Source organism: Oryctolagus cuniculus, chromosome 3, assembly GCF_964237555.1.
Source record: "Oryctolagus cuniculus chromosome 3, mOryCun1.1, whole genome shotgun sequence".
Classification (NCBI taxonomy): domain Eukaryota; kingdom Metazoa; phylum Chordata; class Mammalia; order Lagomorpha; family Leporidae; genus Oryctolagus; species Oryctolagus cuniculus.
The window spans coordinates 39,039,706-39,062,188 of NC_091434.1; the positions used below are offsets into that span (position 1 = coordinate 39,039,706).

The following is a 22,483-nucleotide window of genomic DNA, read 5'->3' on the forward strand; positions in this document are numbered from 1 at the left end:
GCTTCTCATTGGCTTTCCCCTCTGCAGGCCTGGATTTCAGCTCATTCTTCTTTGCCTCATCTCCACATATTTCCCAGACTTTTCACTCATCTCATTTGCTTTCCTATTCTATTGTTTATATGCTTAAAAAATTACTTAATGGAGCTAGCACTGTGGTGTAGTGGGTCAAGCCGCCCATATGGGCCCTGGTTTGAGCCCCAGCTGCTGTACTTCTAATCCCGCTTCCTATGGCCTGGGAAAGCAGTCGGAGATGGCCCTAGTCCTTGGCCCCCTGCACCAGCTTGGGAGACCCGAAAGAAGCTTGTCACTCCTGGCTTTGGACAGGCCAAGCTCCAGCCATTTCGGCCATCTAGGGAGTGAACTAGTGGATGGAAGACCTCTCTCTCTGCCTCTCTTTAACTTTGCCTTTCAAATAAATAAATGGATCTTCTGGCCGGCGCCGCGGCTCACTGGGCTAATCCTCCACCTTGCAGCGCCGGCACACCAGGTTCTATCTAGTCCCGGTTGGGGCGCCGGATTGTGTCCTGGTTGCCCCTCTTCCAGGCTAGCCCTTTGCTATGGCCCGGGAGTGCAGTGGAGGATGGCCTAAGTGCTTGGGCCCTGCACCTGCATGGGAGACCAGGAGAAGCAAAGCACCTGGCTCCTGGCTTCGGATCAGCGCGATGCGCCATTGGAGGGTGAACCAACAGTAAAAGGAAGACCTTTCTCTCTGTCTCTCTCTCTCACTGTCCACTCTGCCTAAAAAAAAAAACAAAAAAACAAACAAAAAAAAACATGTCATTGCAACAAATAAATAAATGGATCTTCTAAAAATAAATAAAACAACCACTCTAAAAAATTACTTATGTTGGTATTTCAAGACAGTGTTCAATTCATGATTAATCAGATTACATTAAATATTTTTAAAAGATTTGAAAGGCAGAGGTCTCATTCACTGATACTCTCCAAATCCCATTATAGCTGGAGCTGGGCCAAAGCAAGACCAGGAGTCAGGAACTCCATCTGGGTCTTCTACCTGGGCGGCAGACTCAAGTACTTGACTCATTACCTGCTCCCAGGGTACATATTAGCAGAAATCAGGAATGGAGAGCAAAGTTGGGGCTCAAACCCAGTCACTTTCATATGGGATACAGGCATCCCAAGCTGGAGCTTAACCATTGTGCCAGAAACTTTTAAAGCCAGACCCTACAATATAAACTATAACCCAATTAGCTGCTATGTCTCTACCCCTTATGATGTACACAATATTAACTTGATCATCTATTTCTCCACTTGGGATAGTCTACTGCCCTACTCCAAACTTCTGTGAGTACATGAGGAGTTGCCATTTTATGTTCCCTTCCAGGTTCAATTTCGTGCCACCCCTAAATCCTGTAAATCCATTCTGAATGGTACAGCTCTTTGGCTTTTTATTTGTTTATATTTATTAAGATTTATTTGAAAGAGAGTTACAGAGAGAAAGAATCTTCCACCTGCTAGTTCACTCTCCAAATGGCCACAACACACAGGGCTGGGCCAGGATGAAGTCAGGAGCCAGGAGCTTCTTCCAGGTCTCATGTGGGTGCAAGGGGCCAAGCACTTGGGCCATCTTCTACTGCTTTCCCAGGCACATCAGCAGGGAGCTGTATTAGAAGTGGAACAGCTGGGTCTCGAACTGGTGGTCAAATAGGATGCCAGCACTGCAGGCAGCCCTTTCCCACTACACCACAATGCCAGCCCTGGCTCTTTGGTTTTAACCTATCCAAGTATCAATCTAAAACTGTTTTCCCCACATACACCACAAAAACAAAATCTAAACTTATCACTCACACCAAGGCCTCTGTGTCTGTAGACAATTTTTTTGAACATTTAGCGAGGGATGAAGGGGAGTTTGTGTACATCAAAAAACTAAAGACACACCAGTTGAACATATCTTTTCAATAAGCCTAGATCTTCAAACTTTTTAAGTACTCCCCAAGCCTCCATTGACATTAGGCTGTTTTCTATTGTCTGTGTCTACTCCAATGCAAATAAAAGTACCCTTCTCTTTCATTTTCCTTACTCCAGCTAACCAAGATGAAACAGAGGTAAGAGATGTACCATCCTGTTTCTATCTCAGTTGTACCCCCTGAACACTGCCAAATGGTGTGACTCCATCTCGTCCTTACCAGGCATACCTCCTTTATCCAGTGATCCTTCAGTGCAAACATGACCAGTGCCTAGGAGGAGCCAGCCCTTCAGAATAACAGATCCATTCTTTGGGGGATCTTCTAGATGGAAAAAACAAATGTGTGTGTGCGTGCGTGTGTGTGTGTGCTTCAATTTAAAAGGCAGAGAGAGCTTCCAATCGCCAGGTCACTTTGCAAAAGCCAGGGCTGGGACAAGCAGAAACCAGGAGTCAGAAACTCCACCAGGGTCTCCCACGTGGGTGGCAGGGACATGAGGCATCACCTGCTGCCTCCCACGGTGGGCATTACAGGAAACGGTCAAAGTGGTGGATCCGCCCTTAGGTGGGAAATGCTCAAAACTATTCAACCGTCCGGTTTTGGTTTAAACATGGCGTCCTCCAAGGAAATTGTTTCAGATTCCTTCTGGCCAGTAATTACTGCACTTGCTATGTATTCGCTTTTTTCTCAATACTGTCTACCCTGCATATTTACTGAGAGGGCGGAGAAAGCGTTCATCCCGTTCCACCTGGTATCTAATGTCGTACACAGGGGGACCTCTGTAGTCTTGTTTTCCTCATTTTCTCTCTCCGTTCACTCCACTTCCCCTGCCTCTTGCTCCCATTAGCAGTCTGATTCCATCTCCATAAATGGGCTGCAGCCCTACTACTTCCTGTTTATAGAAAGAACTGTCTCCCCCTCCTACTCCAAACCTGGAGATGAACTCTTACCTTTCAAGGTCAATGAGGAAATAAAAAAAATTCATTAGCTTTTTTTCTCAAAAGAGGGTAGCTAAGAAAAACCAACGAGCCTTAAGACTGCCTCAACACAGCAATCAATCAGCCGACCGAGCTCCCACAAACTTCCTCAGCCCCAATCGACACTTCCTTCTCCCTTCCCCGGAAACGGAAAGAGGGCAAAAAAAAAAAAAAAAAAAAAAAAACCCGAACTCAGTGCTTCGGGATTCGTTTTCCTCTGGTTTCCTGGGGAGCAGGGCCGACTGCCAGGCGCCGACTGGTCGGGAGAACTGTCGGTCTTGGCAGCAGCCGTTTTCTATTGGGTGTCCCAGGCACCGCCCCCTATCAGGGCGGGAGATTCGGTGTGGAGCGTGTAGGCCTCCCATCCCCCAAGACGGCCTCCGCTGCTCCCTGGCAGGTCCCTGCGCGTGCACCGTGTAAGGGAAGAGCTTGGTGTTTCCTCAGAGGCGGAAGGCGTCTTCCCGGACGACGACGCTGCGGGACAGCGTCCGTAGTCGCTAGGCTGCCGCAGCCGTGCCTGGCGGAGACTCGGCGGCGCGTTGTGGGGCGCTGGGCACCCTGCCTGCCTTTGCTGCTCGGCTCCGGGCTGTGAGGTGAGTGCGGGTGCGCACGGCGGAGCTGCGCGGCCCGGAGCTTCCCCCTGGCCCTCGGGGCCGGGTCGCTGCGCCTCGCTGTTTGCCGTCGGCCGGCTGCCCGCGGGCCCCGGCAGCGGGAGGCGCAGGCCCCAGTCCGTAGATGCTGGCTGGGGGGCGCGCGGGGAGGACCGTTGGCCCGGCTGCCCCGCTGTGAGAGGCCTGTGTGCAGCGACCCCGGGCCCCAGCTTGCCCGGCTTCCCGCCGGCAGTTGGTCGGCGGACGGTGTAGATGGACGGGGAGAGCAGGGAAGTGCCCTTAGGAGAGGGATCCGCAGGGGGCGACCACGTCCCGGGACCTCGGCGGCAGCGTGGAAGCGCCGGGTGAGCCTTGCGAACCAACTGTCGCCTTGGGGCCGTGCCTGGTCGTAAAGGACCGAGGAACCGGGCTCTTTGGGTAGAGCTTTGTAAGGCGAAAGGATGTGGGAGCATAGATCCCCCCACGCACACCCGTGACCCCGTACCTTCGAGTAATGACACATCACGTTAAATGCGCAGAATTGAGCACTTACGGAGCACGTTTCTTGATAGACGTTGAATGGCAGAGCAGAGTGGTTCAGGTGAAGTTTTAAAGTCTGAATACCGGTAACAGCACGTTTAATGAGCACTTCCCGTATGTTGGGCACATCGTCCTTCTTAATCTTTATGGCTTTGGACAGCCTCACAGTTATAAAATGTGGAGTAAAGAACTCCAGGGGCCGGCGCTGTGGCGCAGCGGAGCCCCGGTCGGCAGTGCTGGCATCCCATTTGGGCGCCGGTTCGAGACCTGGCTGCCCCTCTTCCCATCCAGCTCTCTGCTATGGCCTGGGGTAGCAGAAGAAGATGGCCCAACTCCTTGGACCCCTGCACCCACATGGGAAACCTGGAAGAAGCTCCTGGCTTCTGGCTTCGGATCGGCGAAGCTCTGGCCATGGTGGTCATTTAGGGAGTGAAGTAGTGGATGGAAGACCTCTCTCTGTCTGTCTCTACCTCTCTCTGTAAATCTGTCTGTCAAATAGAAGAAATCTAAAAAAAACTAGAACTCAAGTTTATCTAATATTCATATTGGTACCCAACCGTTAACCTATACTGCTTTCTTTACAAAAGGATTTGCCTTGTTAAAAAATTATAAAGAATCCTCTCAGCGGAGAGTGTATTGCTGTGATCTGTGACTTGGTGCAGCTGTGTTGAGCCCCCAAGGGACTGCCTTCTTTGATGGGTCATAAAAGGTCACTAAATATTTGCATTTTACTGTGTGACTATTAGGTAGTGTTTTTTTAGAAATTGTTGGATAGGATGAAAGGAGGGTAAGTTTTCTTATAAAATCTTTGTAGGAATTTCTCAATTTGATGATTTTATACTATATAGTAAGATAACTTGAAACATAGTAAAGGCAATGCTTATTTAAATGTGTTCAACTTCAAGAGACTAAGTTAAGTTCCTCTGTCCAGGCAGTTTTTAGGTAAAATACCATGAGGAAATTGCTGGACAGTACTCAGGTGTCTAGAATATTTCTTTTTGTTGTTGTTTTGTTTTTAAAGATTTATTTATTTATTTATTTATTTGAAAGGCAGAATTACACAGAGAGAGAGGCAGAGAGAGAGAGGTCTTCTGTCCGCTTGGTTCACTAAGCAGCTGGTCGCAACGGCCAGAGCTGTGCCTATCTGAAACCAGGAGCCAGGAGCTTCTTCTGGGTCTCCCACATGGGTGGAGGGGTCCAAGGACTTGGGCATGCTCTCCTGTTTTCCCAGGCCATAGCAGAGAGCTGGATTGGAAGTGGAGCAGCCAGGACTAGAACCGGTGCCCATATGGGATGCTGGCACTGCAGGCTGTGGCCTTACCTGCTATGCCACAGTGCTGGCCCCTAGAATATTTCTTTTAAGATTTATTTATTGTTTTGAAAGTCAGTTAAAGAGAGGGAGAGACAGAGAGTGTGATCTTACTGGTTCACTCCCCAGATGGCTGCTTAGGCATGGGCTGGAGCAGGCTGAAGCCAGGAACCTGAAGCTTCATCCAGGTCTCCCATGTAGGTGCAGGGGTCCAAACACTTGGGCCATTAGCAGGGAGCTGGATTGGAAATGGAGCAACCAGGACACAAACTGGTGCCTGTATGGGATTCCTGTGTTGCAGACACTACATTGCAACTCCAGTTCCTATAATATGTTTTTAAATTTTCTTTGAAAATATTTTTTCACCCACCCCTAAAAGAACTAATGAACTTGGCAAATGAGTATTATGTAATGATCCTTTATTACTTTTTTCAGTTGGACTGCCAGCTCAGAGCCAAAAATATTTTGCAGGATTTTATTTTCCACTTTTCTTTGTATCTTCCCTAACCAGACTTCCTATTACTGTTTATAGATTGTCATTTATTTTATTGCATTTGCACATTGCCCTCCCTTCAAATTCTTTGTAGAGCACAGCAATATATAATAAAAATTTTAAAATGTACCTTATGCTGAATCTGGCTATGCTCTTTGAAGTATGCTTGATAGAACTAGTGTTTGTGGCTGGGTGTTTGGCCCAGCAGTTTAGAAGCCACTTGGGATGGCTGCGTCACATTCTGAGTGCCTGAGTTGGAATCCTGACTCTGCTTCCTAATGCAGCTTGCTACTGATGCACGCCCTGGGAGGCAGCAAGTAATAGCTCATGTACTTTGGTCTCTGCCACCCACATGGAAGACCCTAATTGAGTTCCTGGCTCCTGGCTTCAGCCTGGCCCATCCTTGACTGTTGTAGGCATCTGGGGAGTGAGCCAGTGATTGGGAGATTTATCTCTGTGTGTATGTGTTTGTTTTAATAAAATGAAGATTGGCCGGCACCGCGGCTCAATAGGCTAATCCCCCGCCTGCAGCGCCAGCACCCCAGGTTCTAGTCCCGGTCGGGGCACCGGATTCTGTCCCAGTTGCCCCTCTTCCAGTCCAGCTCTCTTCTGTGGCCCGGGAGTGCAGTGGAGGATGGCCCAAGTGCTTGGGCCCTGCACCCACATGGGAGACCAGGAGAAGCAGCTGGCTCCTGGCTTCGGATCAGCGCGGTGCCCCAGCTGCAGCGGCCATTGGAGGGTAAACCCAATGGTAAAGGAAGACCCTTCCCTCTGTCTCTCTCTCTCTCACTGTCCACTCTGCCTGTCAAAAATAAAAAATAAAATGGAGATTAAATAAAAATGTTTTAAAAAAAAAAGGAACCAGGCCGGCGCCGCGGCTCACTAGGCTAATCCTCCGCGTTGCGGTGCCAGCACACCGGGTTCTAGTCCCGGTCGGGGCGCCGGATTCTGTCCTGGTTGCCCCTCTTCCAGGCCAGCTCTCTGCTGTGGCCCGGGAGTGCAGTGGAGGATGGCCCAAGTGCTTGGGCCCTGCACCCCATGGGAGACCAGGAGAAGTACCTGGCTCCTGCCATTGGATCAGCGCGGTGCGCCAGCCGGGGCAGCCATTGGAGGGTGAACCAACGGCAAAGGAAGACCTTTCTCTCTGTCTCTCTCTCTCACTGTCCACTCTGCCTGTCAAAAAAAAAAAAAAAAAAGGAACCAGTGTTAGTTAGCCTAATGATTTGGAAACTTGGAGGAACTATAGAAGCCTTATTTGTAGTACCAACATGTGTGAAGATTATTAAACATATTATATGGAGCCGGCACTGTGGTGCAATGGGTTAAAGCCCTGGCCTGTAGTGCCAGCATCCCATATGGGCGCTGGTTCTAGTCCTGGCTGCTCCTCTTCCGACCCAGCTCTATGCTATGTCCTGGGAAAGCAGTAGAAGATGGCCCAAGTCCTTGGGCCCCTGCACCCACATGGGAGACCTGGAAGAAGCTCCTGGTTTCAGATAGGCACAGCTCTGGCCGTTCTGACCATCTGGGGAGTGAACCAGCGGATGGAAGACTTCTCTCTCTCTACCTCTCACTGTGACTCTTTCAAATAAATAAAGTAAATCTTTAAAAAAAAAAAACACTCAGAAGATATAAAATAAATAAATAAACAAGCATATTATGAATAGTTTCCAGAAGTCTAAACAAGCATTTAGGATAACAGATTTTTATTTAGCAGCAGGAGAGGTATGTGATATAATAGACTGATCAGTAACTTAGCCAAGCATGCAGTCAAACCTTTGTTTTAATCCTTATGTAGTATCTAATTGTATACATTTTGGAAATAGTTTAGTAATTAATCTCAATTTACCCATCTGTAAATTGGGAAGATAATATATTATATAATTGCTATATATAGCTATATATTTATATTAGGGGCTTCAAAAAAATTTTAATGGAAAATTCACATTATCTGTTAATTATTTTTCCATGTATTTTTTGAAGCCCATGTGTGTGTTTAGAAAGAGAGGGACAAAAAAATACCTACTTCAGAGAATATAAGGATTTAATAAGCTGGTGTACAGAAAAGTTCCTAACCACGGTGCCTGTACATAAAAGTACCTAACAACAGCCCCTCAAAAATCTTACTTATTTTATATAAATATAGGGAATTGTTACCGTATTATACAGATATGTAAATTTATTTAAATTTTTTCTCAGATTTCCCATAATAGAAAGCAATGTCATAACTAGAAAAATGGCCCAGGAAAACATTTTACTGACAGTGGTTATGTAAATTATGAAGTATTTATTATCTTTACACACGAAGTATAAGCTTCATAGAGGATTGTGAGGATTAAATGAGAATACATTTAGAGTACTCAGAACTATGTCTAGCCCATAGTCCATGCTCAGATTTTGTCTTGTCTGCTCCCACCCCTAATCCAGATGCTCTGTTTCCAGGGTTCCCTGGCCACAATGGTCCTTTAGTGTACCATATGACAACTTTGGCTTTGTAAAGGCTACATTTATGTATTTGTCATTTTTGTTAAAACTTGTGGACTTGGTTTTGCCCATTTGTTTTCATACTCCTAGGAGCTGACCCTGACTGAGTTCTTTTTCCTATTACAGGTGACTCAAACTGAATTTTCCAGCTACAGAATGCATAGTTCCTCAAAAGGTAAATGAAAATTGAAGTAAGTTATTTAACAGTGCTAGTTGTCAAAAGAAATTTGGCAGCATTCAGCTATCTGCATGCAAATAACTGACTAAAGAGAGATGATCAGTACTTTGTGTCAAAGGAAAAGACAAAAACAGAATTTGTAAGAGGAGAGAGAAAAATTGAAGAATGCTGAATCTAGTTCATGTTTTTTGAGTTAACTGATTAGCTAGCAGAAGTTGGGATGGTCGTTAATTAGGGTTAGGCCATTGACCTTATAAATTCTGAAACTAAATTTTGTCAGAATAGAGTTAATCAAGTTTTTTCTTGTGAAACTCTGAAGTTTGTTCAGTGAGGAATTGACATAAAGTGTTAGAAAAATTTATGTTTACTATTCAGTTGTCAAAATAACATGGAGAGCCGTATTCATAATTGTAAAATTGCCTTGTAAGCATGCAGTAACATTTAGGTTCTTGAGGGTTATGTGTCCAGGCTTGGTGCATTAAAGAAATATCAATCCATTCTTTGTTTGGCTGCCCTTTTTTTTTTCTTTTTTTAATATTTGTTTCATTTGTTTGAAAGGTAGAGTTAGAGAGAGATAGGGAGAGATAGATCATCCATCCACTGGTTCACTCCCTAAATGGCTACAGAAGCCTAGCCTAACATCTTCATCTGGGTCTCCCACATGGGTGCAGGGGCCAAAGGACTTGGGCCATCCTCTGCTGCTTTCCCAGGTGCATTAACAGGGAACTGGATCAGAAATGGAAAGGGATACCAGCATTGCAGGTGGCAGCTTAATATGTTATGCCACAGCGATGGCCCCAGCTGCTTTTTTTCTTTTCTTATATATATATATTTTTTAAGATTTATTTATGTATTTAAAAGGTGGAGTTACATGGCCGGCGCCGTGGCTCAATAGGTTAATCCTCCACCTTGCGGCGCCGGCACACCGGGTTCTAGTCCCGGTCGGGGCGCCGGATTCTGTCCCGGTTGCCCCTCTTCCAGGCCAGCTCTCTGCTATGGCCAGGGAGTGCAGTGGAGGATGGCCCAGGTGCTTGGGCCCTGCACCCCATGGGAGACCAGGAAAAGCACCTGGCTCCTGGCTCCTGCCATCGGATCAGCGCGGTGCGCCGGCTGCAGCGGCGGCCATTGGAGGGTGAACCAACGGCAAAAGGAAGACCTTTCTCTCTCTGTCTCTCTCTCTCACTGTCCACTCTGCCTGTAAAAAAAAAAAAAAAAAAAAAAAGGTGGAGTTACAGAGAGGCAGAGGCAGAGAGAGATATCTTCCATCTGCTAGTTTACTCCCCAAATGGCTCACAACTGCTGGAGCTGGGCCGATGTAAAGCCAGGAGCCTGGAGCTTCTTCCAGGTCTCCCATGTGGGTGCAGAGGCCCAAAACTTGGGCCATTTTCCACTGCTTTTCTGTGCTCATTAACAGGGAGCTGTATCGACAGTGGAGCAACAGGGACTTTGAACCGGTGCCCATGTGGGATGCTGGCACTGTAGGCAGCAGCTTTACTCCTTATGCCACAGTGCTGGCCGCCCGACTACCTCTTTTCGAAACTCAAATGTATTAACTCTATTTTATTATGTGACTGTTATGTAAACTGGTTAATACTTCCTTTATTAGCAGAATTTTTTCTTGAAATTGTATTTCATTTACCTTACTCTTTTCAAGTCTCCAACATCTCTGCCTCTTTTGATTATTCAGATAAAGAAGTGAGTTAATGACAATCCAGAAACATAATATTAGTAAGATAATCCGTAGTATCTATTTCATACTTTAAAATACTTTTTAAAATATTATATAGATAACATGTATTCATTATGTGAATGTTTCTAAGGTGGTTGGTGTGAATCCTTCATCACTTTTGAATGATGTATTACTTTTGTTTAGGTTGTGATGAATAAACTGGAATTAAAAGAAGACAAGATGCTGAAGGTTCAATTTGTGGGAGATGATGATGTTCTTAATCACATTCTTGATAGAGAAGGAGGTACTGAATGTGTAATTGAATAGTTCTAATGTTTATATATTTCATTTAGAATATTTTATTATTTTGAGAATATATCAACTACTCGATCTAGTAACACTAAATAAAAACTATTAGTTTTCAAACTTTAATTGAAAATTTAAATTATAGTTATTAAAATAATTTAAAATAATGTAGCCTTATCTAAAATGAAATATTCACTGGTAATGGTAAATGATAATAACCCAGTTTAAAATATATAGTTATTTTGACCCTCCAAAAATAAACATTTTCTTTTTTTTTTTTTCCCCAAAAGCTGTAAAGAGGCAGAGGCAGAGAGAAAGCTTCCATTTGCTGGTTCATTCCCCAGAAAGCCACAGTGGCCAGAGCTGTGCCCATCTGAACCCAGGAGGCTGGAGCTTCGTCCAGGTCTCCCACGTGGGTGCAGGGGCCCTTGAGAGCTTTTTTTGAAACTTATGCTAATGGTGTGAAAGACCGTTGAATATTTTTAATCAAAGAGAAAACACTTTTCTCCCAGCTTTTAAGTAATGACAATACAAGTAGTAGAGTTTGTTTACTTATTTAAATGTGACTTTAGAAAGAATTTATATCTGTCATGTTCTAATTCTTTGAATGTTTTTATAGGAGCTAAATTAAAGAAGGAGCGAGCTCAGCTTTTGGTCAACACAAAAAGAATAATAAAGAAGCCAGAATGTGATTTGGAGGAGGAAGTTGATCAGGAAGTCTTAAAAGATCAGAACTATGTGGAAGTTTTGGGAACGAATGTTCAAGGTATTTGAGGGAGGGAAATATATACTTGTATTTCTGTTAATGGTAGAAATTGCTTTGCAGGATGCACAGAAATAGTCTGGCTGTTAAGCAGTGTGCTATATTACTACATTTCTTATCTGGAAAAAAATTTGTTTTAAGTTTTTTTTTTTTTTTTAAGATTTATTTATTTGAAAGTCAGAGGTTACAGAGAGAAAAGGAGAAACGGAGAGAGAGAGAGAGAGATCTTCGATACACTGGTTCACTCCCCAGATGACTGCGACAGCCAGTGCTGGGTCAGGCTGAAGCCAGGAACCAGGAACTTCATCTGAGTCTCCCATGTGGATGGCACAGGACCAAACACCTGAGCCATCTCCCACTGCTTTTCCCAGGCTATTAGCAGGGAGCTGGTTCAGAAGTGGAGCACCTAGGACACAAACTGGTGCCCCTATGAGATGCCGGCATTACAGACTATTTAGGGAAGTTGTTTGTAGATAGCACAGTCTGGCTGTTTCTCTAAATTCTTAAAATCTATACCTGAAAGAAAGGTATGTTTCTTTTTTTTTTTATTTTTGACAGGCGGAGTGGACAGTGAGAGAGAGAGACAGAGAGAGAAAGGTCTTCCTTTGCCGTTGGTTCACCCTCCAATGGCCGCTGCTGCAGCCGGCGCACCGCGCTGATCCGATGGCAGGAGCCAGGATCCAGGTGCTTTTCCTGGTCTCCCATGGGGTGCAGGGCCCAAGCACCTGGGCCATCCTCCACTGCACTCCCTGGCCATAGCAGAGAGCTGGCCTGGAAGAGGGGCAACCGGGACAGAATCCGGCGCCCCAACCGGGACTAGAACCCGGTGTGCCGGCGCCGCAAGGTGGAGGATTAGCCTATTGAGCCACGGCGCCGGCCTAGAAAGGTATGTTTCTGGAGTACAAGGTCTTGGTCCTCCACCATCCCAAAATGCTTTTTTTTTAAAGATTTATTTTTTATTTACTTGAAAGGCAGAGTTGGGAGGGAGGTAGTGTGGGAGCAAAGAGAACACAGCCATCAGCTGGTTCACTCCCCAAATGTCCACAGCTGCTAGGACTGGGCCAGGCTGAAGCCAGGAGCCTGGAACTTCTGGTTCTCCCACGTGGGTGCAGGGGCCCAAGCACGTGGCCCAGCTTCCACTGCTTTCCCAGGTGCGGAAGCTGGATTGAAGGGGAAGCTGCTGGCTGGTGGCATCTGTGTGCAATGCACGTGTAGCAGGTGGAGGCTTATTAACCTGCTATGCCACAACACCAGCCCCTGCAAAATGCTTTCATAGGTGGATCTGGTAATAGGGCGTAGTCTTATGAACAGTGTAGATTCTAAGAGATTCTTTATAAGTTAGCCTTTAGAACCCTCTGAGACAGATGTGCTCTATTTAAGTATGTATGAAAAAAGTTTATGGAAAAATAGAAGATAAGTTTATTTTGGTGCAAAAATTTTTGAACTCTGTGCATAGTTTCTCATAATGTACATTTTCCCATGAAGTTTCTAAAGACTGCTTATGTTGTTTGCTCTTCAGGCAAGGCAATGAGGGGTACAAATCGTAAGTTACCATCTTTTGTTTTTCCTGTTAATTAACTTTGCTCCTTTTCTAAATGCATGTTGAATTTTCTCTTTCAGAATCCTTGAAAAATGGCTCTGCTACAGATGGTGGAAATAAAGTTTATTCTTTTCAGAATAGAAAACACCCGGAAAAAATGTCTAGATTAGGTATGTTGCTTTTCTGATTTTTATAATTGCTTCACCTTTGCTAAGGTGTGTTTAACTATTTTCCCCACACTTGTCATCCTGTTGCTATCACTAAAATGAGAACAGTTTCCTAAAAGAATGGTGGCCATTAAAACAGACATTAAGTTCATTTGTTTTCCAGGCACTGATGTCTTCTGTTCATAGCTGGGCCCCAAGCTGCTCATACGAGTACCTGGTCTTTGTTGTTCTTTTGTTCTTACAATGTTGAGCCTAGTTTCTTACCAAATTTCTGTGAAATGAGTGACTTAAGAGTCACAGAGATACTGTGGATTTATTGAAAAAGTTTTATAATGTATATAGAAAAAATTTTTGTATTATAGAAAACCATTTAACATAAAATTACTAACACTGTGTTTTAACATTTTTCTCACTGAAGTTAACTGCCTAACTGAAGTTAACCAATTACATGGGAGTCGCTGATTTTCAGAGAACCAGATTGATAAATTATATATAACTACCAAAGCTAGATTGTTGGTTTAATTCTTTAAAAAATTCAGATGGCATTGTATTTAGATCATCTGTCAGATAACCATATATTACTATTCTAAGTGATGATTTCATATAATTAGACTAAGATATTAGACTAGAAGTAGACTAAAGGTTTGAATTTTGGAAGACTTTGTAAAACACAGGCAAATATGTCCAGGGTAGAAAATAAATGTAAACAAAAGGGCAATGGCAGAAGTACCAACTAAACTAGAGAGGACAGGGAGAAGTTACTGGTATGAAGAAGGGTAGAACTCATAGGAGTAATCAAGTAGAAGTACTCCATGTAGGTAATTCTTCCTGCTATAAAAGACAGTTATTATATGCTTGAAAATTGCTAAGGGAGTGGATTTTAAGTCTTGTTCTCACCACAAATAAATAAATACATGAGGTTCAGTACACAAAAGTGTTGTTTTTTCAAAGGAAAATAGACTGATTAGCTAGGACCCCATATTAGACTGATGAGATACTATCCATTAGGTAAAAAGGACTTTTATTTTAAAGCTTCCAGTATGTTGATGACTAGTGTATTGTGTAAAATATAATACAGGTTATCTGGTTGGCTGTACGACGGCATTTCATTTACTATCATGAGAACAGGTATGATGTAAGAGCAAGAAAAGAATTATAAAAACTATAAACCTGATTGAAAATAATGATGATAGTTGATTAATGTAGAGCAGAGGTCAACAGACTTTTTCTGTAAAGGGCTATATAGTAAATATTTCTATCTCTGTGGGCTAGATAATCTCGGTTGTGACTGCCCAATAGGCACATACAATATGTAATGAATAGTATGACTGTTCCAGTAAAACTTTACTTAAAACAGATGGGGCCAGGTTTGGCTCATAGGCTTATAGCTTGCCCACCCTTGTCATAGAGAATCACTGTAACTTGTCATTCATAGCTGTAACTAAATAGTTATGTGTTAAATAGTGATTCAGTATGTTAAATGCTTGTATGGATCCAAGTTCTCTGTCTCTGTCTTTATCGCGCTCTTTTTTTATCTTAAATAAACAAAAGCTAACGGTCAAAATTTAAATGTAAGGGTGAGTGTTTGGCATAGTGGGTAAGATGCTGCTTGGGATGCCTGCATCCTGTATTGGAGAACCAGGGTTTTGATACCCAGCTCCACTCCTGTTTGTGGTTTTCCACTAATGCAGAAGAGGTAGCTGGTGATAACTCAAGTGGTTGAATTCTTTCTCCCAATTGGGAGACTGAGTTGCTGTCTCTGGCATTGGCCTGTCCCAGCCCCAGCTGTTGTAGGCATTTGATGAGTAAACCAGCAGATAGGAGATCACTCTGTCTCTCTTATCTCTGCCTTTGAGCTAAATAAATGAAATAAAATCTTCATCCCATATCAGAGTACCTGAGTTTAATTCTTGGCTCTTGCTCCTAACTCTAGCTTTCTACTAATGCAGACCCTCAGAGGCAGCAGTGGTGGCTCAAGTAGTTGAGTTCCTGTTACCTGCTTGGGAAATCTGGATTGAGTTTCCAGTTTCTGGCTTTGTCCTGGCCCAGTCTTGGCTGTTACAGGATTTGGGAAGTGGACTTGCAGATGGGACCATTCTCTCTCTGGTTAAAATAAATATAATAAATAAAATACATGAGTAAATGCTTGTAGCATACTTTTGAGCAAACATTTTGTATATCAGTATTTATAGCTTGATATTTGACAAAGAGCTTGTTTCTTGCTTGGATAATATCTACACTTTGTCTTAATGGCACCACAGAAGAAACAAGTCTTACAGAGGTATATTGACAAAAATATAAGTTTTAAAGCATTATCAGCAAACTTAAGATATCCTCTTTTTTTTTTTTTTAAAGATTTATTTATTTATTTGAAAGTGTTACACAGAGAGAGGAGGAGAGGAAGAGAGAGAGTGTCTTCCATCCGTTGGTTCACTCCCCAGTTGGCTGCAATGGCCAGAGCTATGCCAATCCAAAGCCAGGAGCCTCTTTGGGTCTCCCACGTGAGTGCAGGGGCCCAAGGACTTGGGCCATCTTCTGCTTTCCCAGAGCATAGCAGAGAGCTGGATCGGAAGTGGAACAGCTGAGACTTGAACCGGAGCCCATGTGGGATACTGACATTGCAGGCGGATGCTTTGCCCTCTATGCCATAGTGCCGGTTCCAAGATAATCATTTTTAACTCTAATTCAAAATGATGTGAACAAAATAAAAATTATCTGATAGTGCATTCTCACAATTCCTCTTTAATCATTCATTAGAAACCAATTCAGTTTTTTAGCCTGTAAAGTTAGGGTTAAATTGATATTACCATTACCTTTTGGTGAACAAATGGATTCCAGACTTTATATACCTTTGGATTGAGATTAATAAATTAACTTGAAATATCTTATAATGTATCCTATTATGCATAGCAAATACAGAGCTAAGGCTAGATTTGACTACATGTAAGCTTATTTATTTATTTATTTATTTTACAGGTAGAGTTAGACAGTGAGAGAGAGACAGAGAGAAAGGTCTTCCTTCCATTGGTTCACCCCAAAAATGGCCGCTATGGCCAGTGTGCTGCGCCAATCCCAAGCCAGGAGTCAGGTGCTTCCTCCTGGTCTCCCATGTGGGTGCAGGGGCCCAAGCACCTGGGCCATCCTCCACTGCCCTCCCGGGCCACAGCAGAGAGCTGGACGGGAAGAGGAGCAACCAGGACTAGAACCCGGCACCCATATGGGATGCCGGCGCCACAGGCAGAAGATTAACCTAGTGAGCCATGGTGCCGGCCCCATACATGTAAGTTTAACAACAAATGAACTGGTCCCCTGTTCAATGAGATGTGTTTATGAGCTTGGATATTTTAGCAGTTTTAAATAACTAAAAGTTACTAAAAAAAAAAAAGTTACTAAACATTCCTTTTTACTTAATGTACTCATCATAAACTGCTAAATTTGTGGACTGATGCTAGCCTATGGATCATATACTTTTGAGTAGTAATGATATATAGGATTGCAGAACATGATGACATTATTTTATTTTGGCCCTAGATTAGAGATGGCAGAAATGGAATGAATATTACTTGTTTATAATAACATCAGCATTTATCTTTTTTTTTTTCTTTTGAAAGGCACAGGAAGAGAGACAGAGGTTACATTCACTGGTTCACTCTTCAAATGCCTGCAAAAACTGGGGCTAGACCAATCCAAAGCTGGGAGCCCAGAATTCATTCTGAGTCTCCCACAGAGGCAGCAGGAACCCAAGGAACTTAGGCCTTTGCTTGCTGCCTCCCACCTTAGCAGGAAACTGGAATTAGAAGCAAAGCTGGGACCTGAACCTAGGCCCTCTGATAGCAGATGGGGGCATCCCAAGCTGCATCTTAGCTGCTTTGCCAGACTCCACCCCAAGTATTTAATTGTGAAAAAGACTAAAGTTGTGGTAGAGTAGTGATTGACCTGTAACTTTCATCCAGAATGAACTCATTTATTAGAGCTATCTTCTTAAAACATTCTGTGGAAAAGGGATTTCCAGAGATCACCCTCAGTAGACAACAGTATAGTAATGCATTGGTTTTAGGTGTGAGGGGACCAAGAAATGTTGAAGACAGACAGTGAAACTAATTGAAGATAAGCAGGCTGAACAGGAAATACAGATATTTCTTAGCTTATCGGTGTAAGGTAGGGCCATATATGTAGACCCCTGCCAACCACATGGGAGACCCAGGAGTTCCAGGCTGCTGGCTTTGGCCTAGCTCAGCCCTAGCTGCTTTCAGCCATTTCAGGAATGAACCAGTGAATGAAAGATCTCTTTTTCTATTCCTTTATCTCTGTAATTCTGCCTTTGAAATAGAGAGTAAATCTTAAAAAAAAAAATAGTAGTAGTAGTAGTCGTAGTCGTAGTCGTAGTCAGGGGCCAGCGCTGTGGCACAGTGGGTTAACACCCTGGCCTGAGGCGCCGGCATCCCATATGGGCACCAGTTCTAGTCCCAGCTGCTCCTCTTCCAACCCAGCTCACTGCTGTGGCCTGGGAAAGCAGTAGAAGATGGCCCAAGGCCTTGGACCCCTGCACCCACATGGGAGACCCAGAAGAAGCTCCTGGCCCCTGGCTTCGGATCGGCTCAGCTCCGGGCATTGCGTCCATCTGGGGAGTGAACCATAGGATGGAAGACCTCTCTCTCTCTGCCTCTCAACTCTTTGTGTAACTCTGACTTTCAAATAAATAAATAAATCTTTAAAAAAGTAGTAGTAAAAGATAAGCAACAGGAACGAATTCACAAAAAGTTTTGAGAAAGGATAAGCAGTGACGTCATAAAAATTAATTCTGTTTCAAATCTTTTTTTTTTTTTTTTTTTACGGCAGAGTGGACAGTAAGAGAGAGAGACAGAGAGAAAGGTCTTCCTTTGCCGTTGGTTCACCCTCCAATGGCCGCCGCGGCCAGCGCACTGCACTGATCCGAAGGCAGGAGCCAGGTGCTTCTCCTGGTCTCCCATGGGGTGCAGGGCCCAAGCACCTGGGCCATCCTCCACTGCACTCCCTGGCCACAGCAGAGAGCTGGCCTGGAAGAGGGGCAACCGGGACAGAATCCGGCGCCCCGACCGGGACTAGAACCCGGTGTGCCGGCGCCGCAAGGCGGAGGATTAACCTAGTGAGCCGCGGCGCCGGCCTGTTTCAAATCTTTTAAAGCAGCATTTGAAAGCCTAAATGATGGAATTGTTTTACTTGAAAGTAGTTCATTCAGAAGTCATTTATTGACTTCCTACTATGGAGGATGGAGGATATAAAAAGGTACTTCTTCACAGAATGGTTATTAGTTACTATACCAGTTGATAGCAGTGGAAGCAGAACAATTGCTCCTAAGTTTAATGAATGCCATAACAATGGTACCTGTTTATATCGAGCAGTTATTAAATGCCAGGATCCGTGCACAATGCATTATATGTACATATGAATTAAGGAACCTGTTGAGATTAAAAATTGAAGAGGTTAAACAACTTATCCAAAATCACTGACAGGTTTAGATCTCAAGCCTGTTTAACTTCAATCTGCACCCTTAACTGCTCTCCAGCCTCCATAGGATTATGTGCAACCTACAGCGGTTGCCCTCAGTAGAAAGCGATCTTTTGGAAGTAAATCAAGGAATGTTCTAGAGGTGGTGGTGCCAGTTCTTGAGGGATGAACAGGAGTTTGCCAGGGAGACAAGGGGATATTCAAGAGAATGCTTGATCTGTTTGGCAACTGAGATGAGGTATGGTTGGAGCACAAGTGCAAAATTTTTTTAAATATTTATTTATTTATTTCAAGGTCAGAGTTACATAGAGAGAGGAGAGAGAGAGAGGTCTTTCATCCAATGGTTCACTCCCCAATTGGCCACAATGGCTGGAGCTGCACTGATCCAGAGCCAGGAGCTTCCTCTGGGTCTCCCACATGGGTGCAGGGGTCCAAGGACTTAGACCATCTTCTACTGCCTTCCCAGGCCATAGCAGAGAGCTGGATCAGAAGTGGAGCAGCCGTGTCTCGAACCGGTGCCCATATGGGATGCCAGCACTTCAGGCCAGGGCATTAACCCACTGTGCCACAGTGCTGGCCCAGCAAAATAGACTCTACAAAGATAATAAGTTTTAGGGAACTGAATAATGATGAGTGGGCCTGTATATCAAGCAAAGGAGTATATATTCTATCTGTGGATAAGGTGAGGAGTCAAATTATGTTGTTTTTTTTTTTGTTTTGTTTTTTGTTTTGTTTTTTTAAGGCAGAGTTATGGATAGTGAGAGATCTTCCATCTACTGGTCCCTCCTCAAATGGCTACAACAGCCCAGGCTGGGCCAGACTGAGCCATCCTCCACTGCACTCCCTGGCCACAGCAGAGGGCTGGCCTGGAAGAGGGGCAACCGGGACAGAATCCGGCGCCCCTACCGGGACTAGAACCTGGTGTGCCGGCGCCGCTAGGCAGAGGATTAGCCTAGTGAGCCGCGGCGCCAGCCCAAAGCCAGGAGCTTCTTTTGGGTCTCCAAGGTGGGTGGCAGGGAACCAAGCATTTGGGCCATCTTCTGTTGCCTTCCCAGGCACATTAGCAGGGAGCTGGATCAGAAGTGGAGCAGCTAGGACTCAAACTGGTGCTCATATGGGATGCTGGTGCTGCAGGCCATAGCTTTAACACGCGAGCCACAGCACCGGCCACCATGGGATGGTTTTAAGCAGGGATGTTTTCTGATCAGCTTTGTGTGTTAGCTTGTGCCAGTGGAGGGTAATCTAAGTGCTTGAGCCCCTGCCACTCACATTGGAGACCTGGAAGAAGCTCCTGGCTCCTGGCTCCTGGCTCCTGACTTTAGCCTGGCCCAGCCCTGACCGTTGTAAGCCATCTTGGGGGGAACTGGCAGATGGAAGATCAGTCTTTTTGTCTCTCCCTCCTTCTCTCTCTCTGATTTTCAGATAAATAAATTTTTTTTAAAGAGCTAATGCTAGCAGTATTAACTGGCTACTCTTGGAGTCTAGACATATGTGGTGAGAATCAGAGTGAAGGTAGGAATTGGGAATAGAATAAGAGATGCAGTCAAGAATGGGATGGGGTGAGGAAGCTGATTCTAGATACTGTAACATCTTGATAGAGGCACTGTGAGGTAGCATGGGGAATACAGGAGGAAGATTTTTTTCAGGTAAAGATAATCAAACTGGCATTGTACCTGGTGCTTATTAGAGATGTTGAGTTCGGGTCATCCAAGAGGTATTTGGGTAATCTATATCTGTATTCTTCTGTTTTCTTCCCTTCTCCATTACTTTTGAAGTTTAATTGTTGCCTTTTTTTTTTTTTTTTTTAAGATCTATTTATTTACTTGGAAAGCACAGTTGCAGAGAGGGAGACAGAGAGCACATGCCCGGTATCTTTTGTCTGCTGGCTCGCTACCCAAATGGCTGCAACAGCTGGGGCTGGGCCAGGCCAAAGCCAGGAGCCAGGAACTCCAGCCAGGTCTCCCATATGGGTGGCAGGGACCCATATATTTGGGCCATCTTCTGCTGCCTTTTGAGGTGCATTGGCAGGGAACTGGATTGGAGGTGGAGCCGCCAGAACTCCAACCGGTGCCTATAGGGGATGCTGGCGTCACAGATGGCAGCTTTAACCCGCTGTGCCACAATGCTGGCCCCTAATTGCTGAATTTTTATGTTTCTTATAAAACCAGTATCATTTCAGAAATGGCTTTTTGTTGATGTGAAGTTTGTTGTTTTTTCCTAGTCTTGTGGATCAGCGACCTTTAATCCAAAAGTGTCTTTTTGTTTTGTTTTGTTTTGTTTTGATGTAAAGATAGGACCAAGGACAGAGTGTTAGCATGCCCAGAATGTAGGGAGGATATAGACAGTAAAGAAGAGCTGGAATAACTATCAGCAGTAGCCAGGGGACCAGGATGATGTCACAGTACCCAAATGGAGGTATAATTTTGAAGAAATATTTTAAAACCCTAGTATCATATAGTTTAAAAACCTAGAATCATATATAACACCAAGGACATTAAGTGGGGGCGGAGGGCATTGTATTTGTGGAGACTGTCAAAAGGATTTATGATTGAAGGATAAAAGCTGGCGCTGTGGCTCACTAGGCTAATCCTCCGCCTGTGGCGCCGGCGCCCAGGGTTCTAGTCACGGTTGGACTAGATTCTGTCCCGGTTGCTGGATTCTGTCCCGGTTGCCCCTCTTCCAGGCCAGCTCTCTGCTGTGGCCAGAGAGTGCAGTGGAGGATGGCGCAGGTGCTTGGGCCCTGCACCCGCATGGGACACCAGGAGAAGCACCTGGCTCCTGCCTTCGGATCAGCACAGCGGTCATTAGGGGGTGAACCAACGGAAAAGGAAGACCTTTCTCTCTCTCTCTCTCTCTCTCTCTCTCTCTCACTGTCCACTCTGCCTGTCGGGGGAAAGAAAAAAAAGATTGAAGGATAAAAATGGAGGCATGGTTAGAAAGGGTTCAGGAGTTGATAAAATGGCTTTAATTTGCATAAAATCAGCCAAACCATTAAAAAAAGAAAAAAAGGAAATGAGATAACTTAATGTGTACTGTTTTTAAAATCTTAGAGTGCCTGGGACCCCGTCCCACCTCTGCTTCCTATCTACCTTCCTGCTGATGATACCCTGGGAGGCAGCAGATGGTGGTTCAAGTACTTGGGTCCCTACCATCCACACGGGAGACCCTGCTCATGGCTTCTGCATGGCTCCGCCCCACCTGTTGAGGGCATTTGGCAAGTGAACCAGCAAATGGAGGATCCCTCTATCTCTCTGTCATTCTGCCTTTAAAAATAAATAAAAATATTTTTTGAAAAAAAAAATTCAAGATTCAATGTAAGTGAAATAAGGCTGTTTCCTTTTTTATGTGCTATTGGCCATTAATGGATTTTTAAATATATTTTTTTATAGCTTCAGAACTTGCAAACACACCAAGAAAAAGTGTTTCATTCAATTTGAAGAATGGTCCTGAAATTATGATAAATATTCCACAAAGTAGCAAAGGTAAGACTTCAATTCTTGGGTAAAAATTTCCATGTTAGAGTATGTTATTTTTTATCAGTGAGTTTTGTATGTTTTCCTCTTTCTGTTCTGAAAATGCATTCAACAATGTATTTAATATTATAACTTGTATGCCTTAATGTTACCATATTTAGCAGTCAATAAAAGGGAAAAAAAATCTCTGTTCCCTGATGTACAAGTGACAGGGTCAACTGGACATAATCACTAGTCCCAGTGTCATTTGCTTAAGTCAGTGAGTTTGTTAAAGATGTGGCTTTGGCAAATACTGTATGAAATAAGGCTTTTGAGGTTTTCAGTGCTTTTAAATTGTGGAGAACTGTGGGTCAGCTTTTTTTCTTTACTTTAAATGAACAGATTATGTATTTTAAATGTTTATTGGTTTTTATATACTTGAAATGCAGAGCAGCCAAGTCAGAGCGAGGGAAAGAGGTCTTCCATCTGCTGGTTCACTTTTCAAATACCCGTAACAACTGGGGTTGGGCCAGGCCACAGCAATGGAATGGGAGGACCTGAAGCACTTGAGCCCTCATCTGCTGCCTCCCAGGATTCGTTGGTAGA

The 22,483-nt window shown here is 44.2% G+C and overlaps 1 protein-coding gene and 1 long non-coding RNA gene across 5 annotated transcripts in view; one reads left to right on the top strand and one right to left on the bottom strand.

Annotated features, from left to right (window-relative positions):
- Positions 1 to 1,400: 1,400 nt before the first annotated feature.
- LOC138848950 (uncharacterized) lies at positions 1,401 to 3,059 on the bottom strand. The gene is made up of 3 exons (XR_011387162.1): positions 2,876 to 3,059; positions 2,148 to 2,249; positions 1,401 to 1,622 (listed from the first exon to the last, which is right to left on the bottom strand). It is a non-coding gene; the product is annotated as an uncharacterized lncRNA (long non-coding RNA).
- A 298-nt stretch (positions 3,060 to 3,357) lies between these two features.
- ORC2 (origin recognition complex subunit 2) overlaps positions 3,358 to 22,483 on the top strand; it is a 52,499-nt gene continuing 33,373 nt past the window's right edge. For 3 of the 4 annotated variants that reach the window (XM_051848306.2, XM_051848309.2, XM_017343017.3), the window contains exons 1-6: positions 3,358 to 3,495; positions 8,442 to 8,490; positions 10,367 to 10,466; positions 11,088 to 11,234; positions 12,852 to 12,941; positions 21,815 to 21,907. In XM_051848306.2, the coding sequence (XP_051704266.1) occupies positions 10,373 to 10,466; positions 11,088 to 11,234; positions 12,852 to 12,941; positions 21,815 to 21,907 (424 nt within the window). In that variant the 5' untranslated portion in view covers positions 3,358 to 3,495; positions 8,442 to 8,490; positions 10,367 to 10,372. Of the gene's footprint in view, positions 3,496 to 3,721; positions 3,858 to 8,441; positions 8,491 to 10,366; positions 10,467 to 11,087; positions 11,235 to 12,851; positions 12,942 to 21,814; positions 21,908 to 22,483 lie in introns of those variants that run through there. The other variant, XM_051848307.2, reaches the window with a different exon arrangement.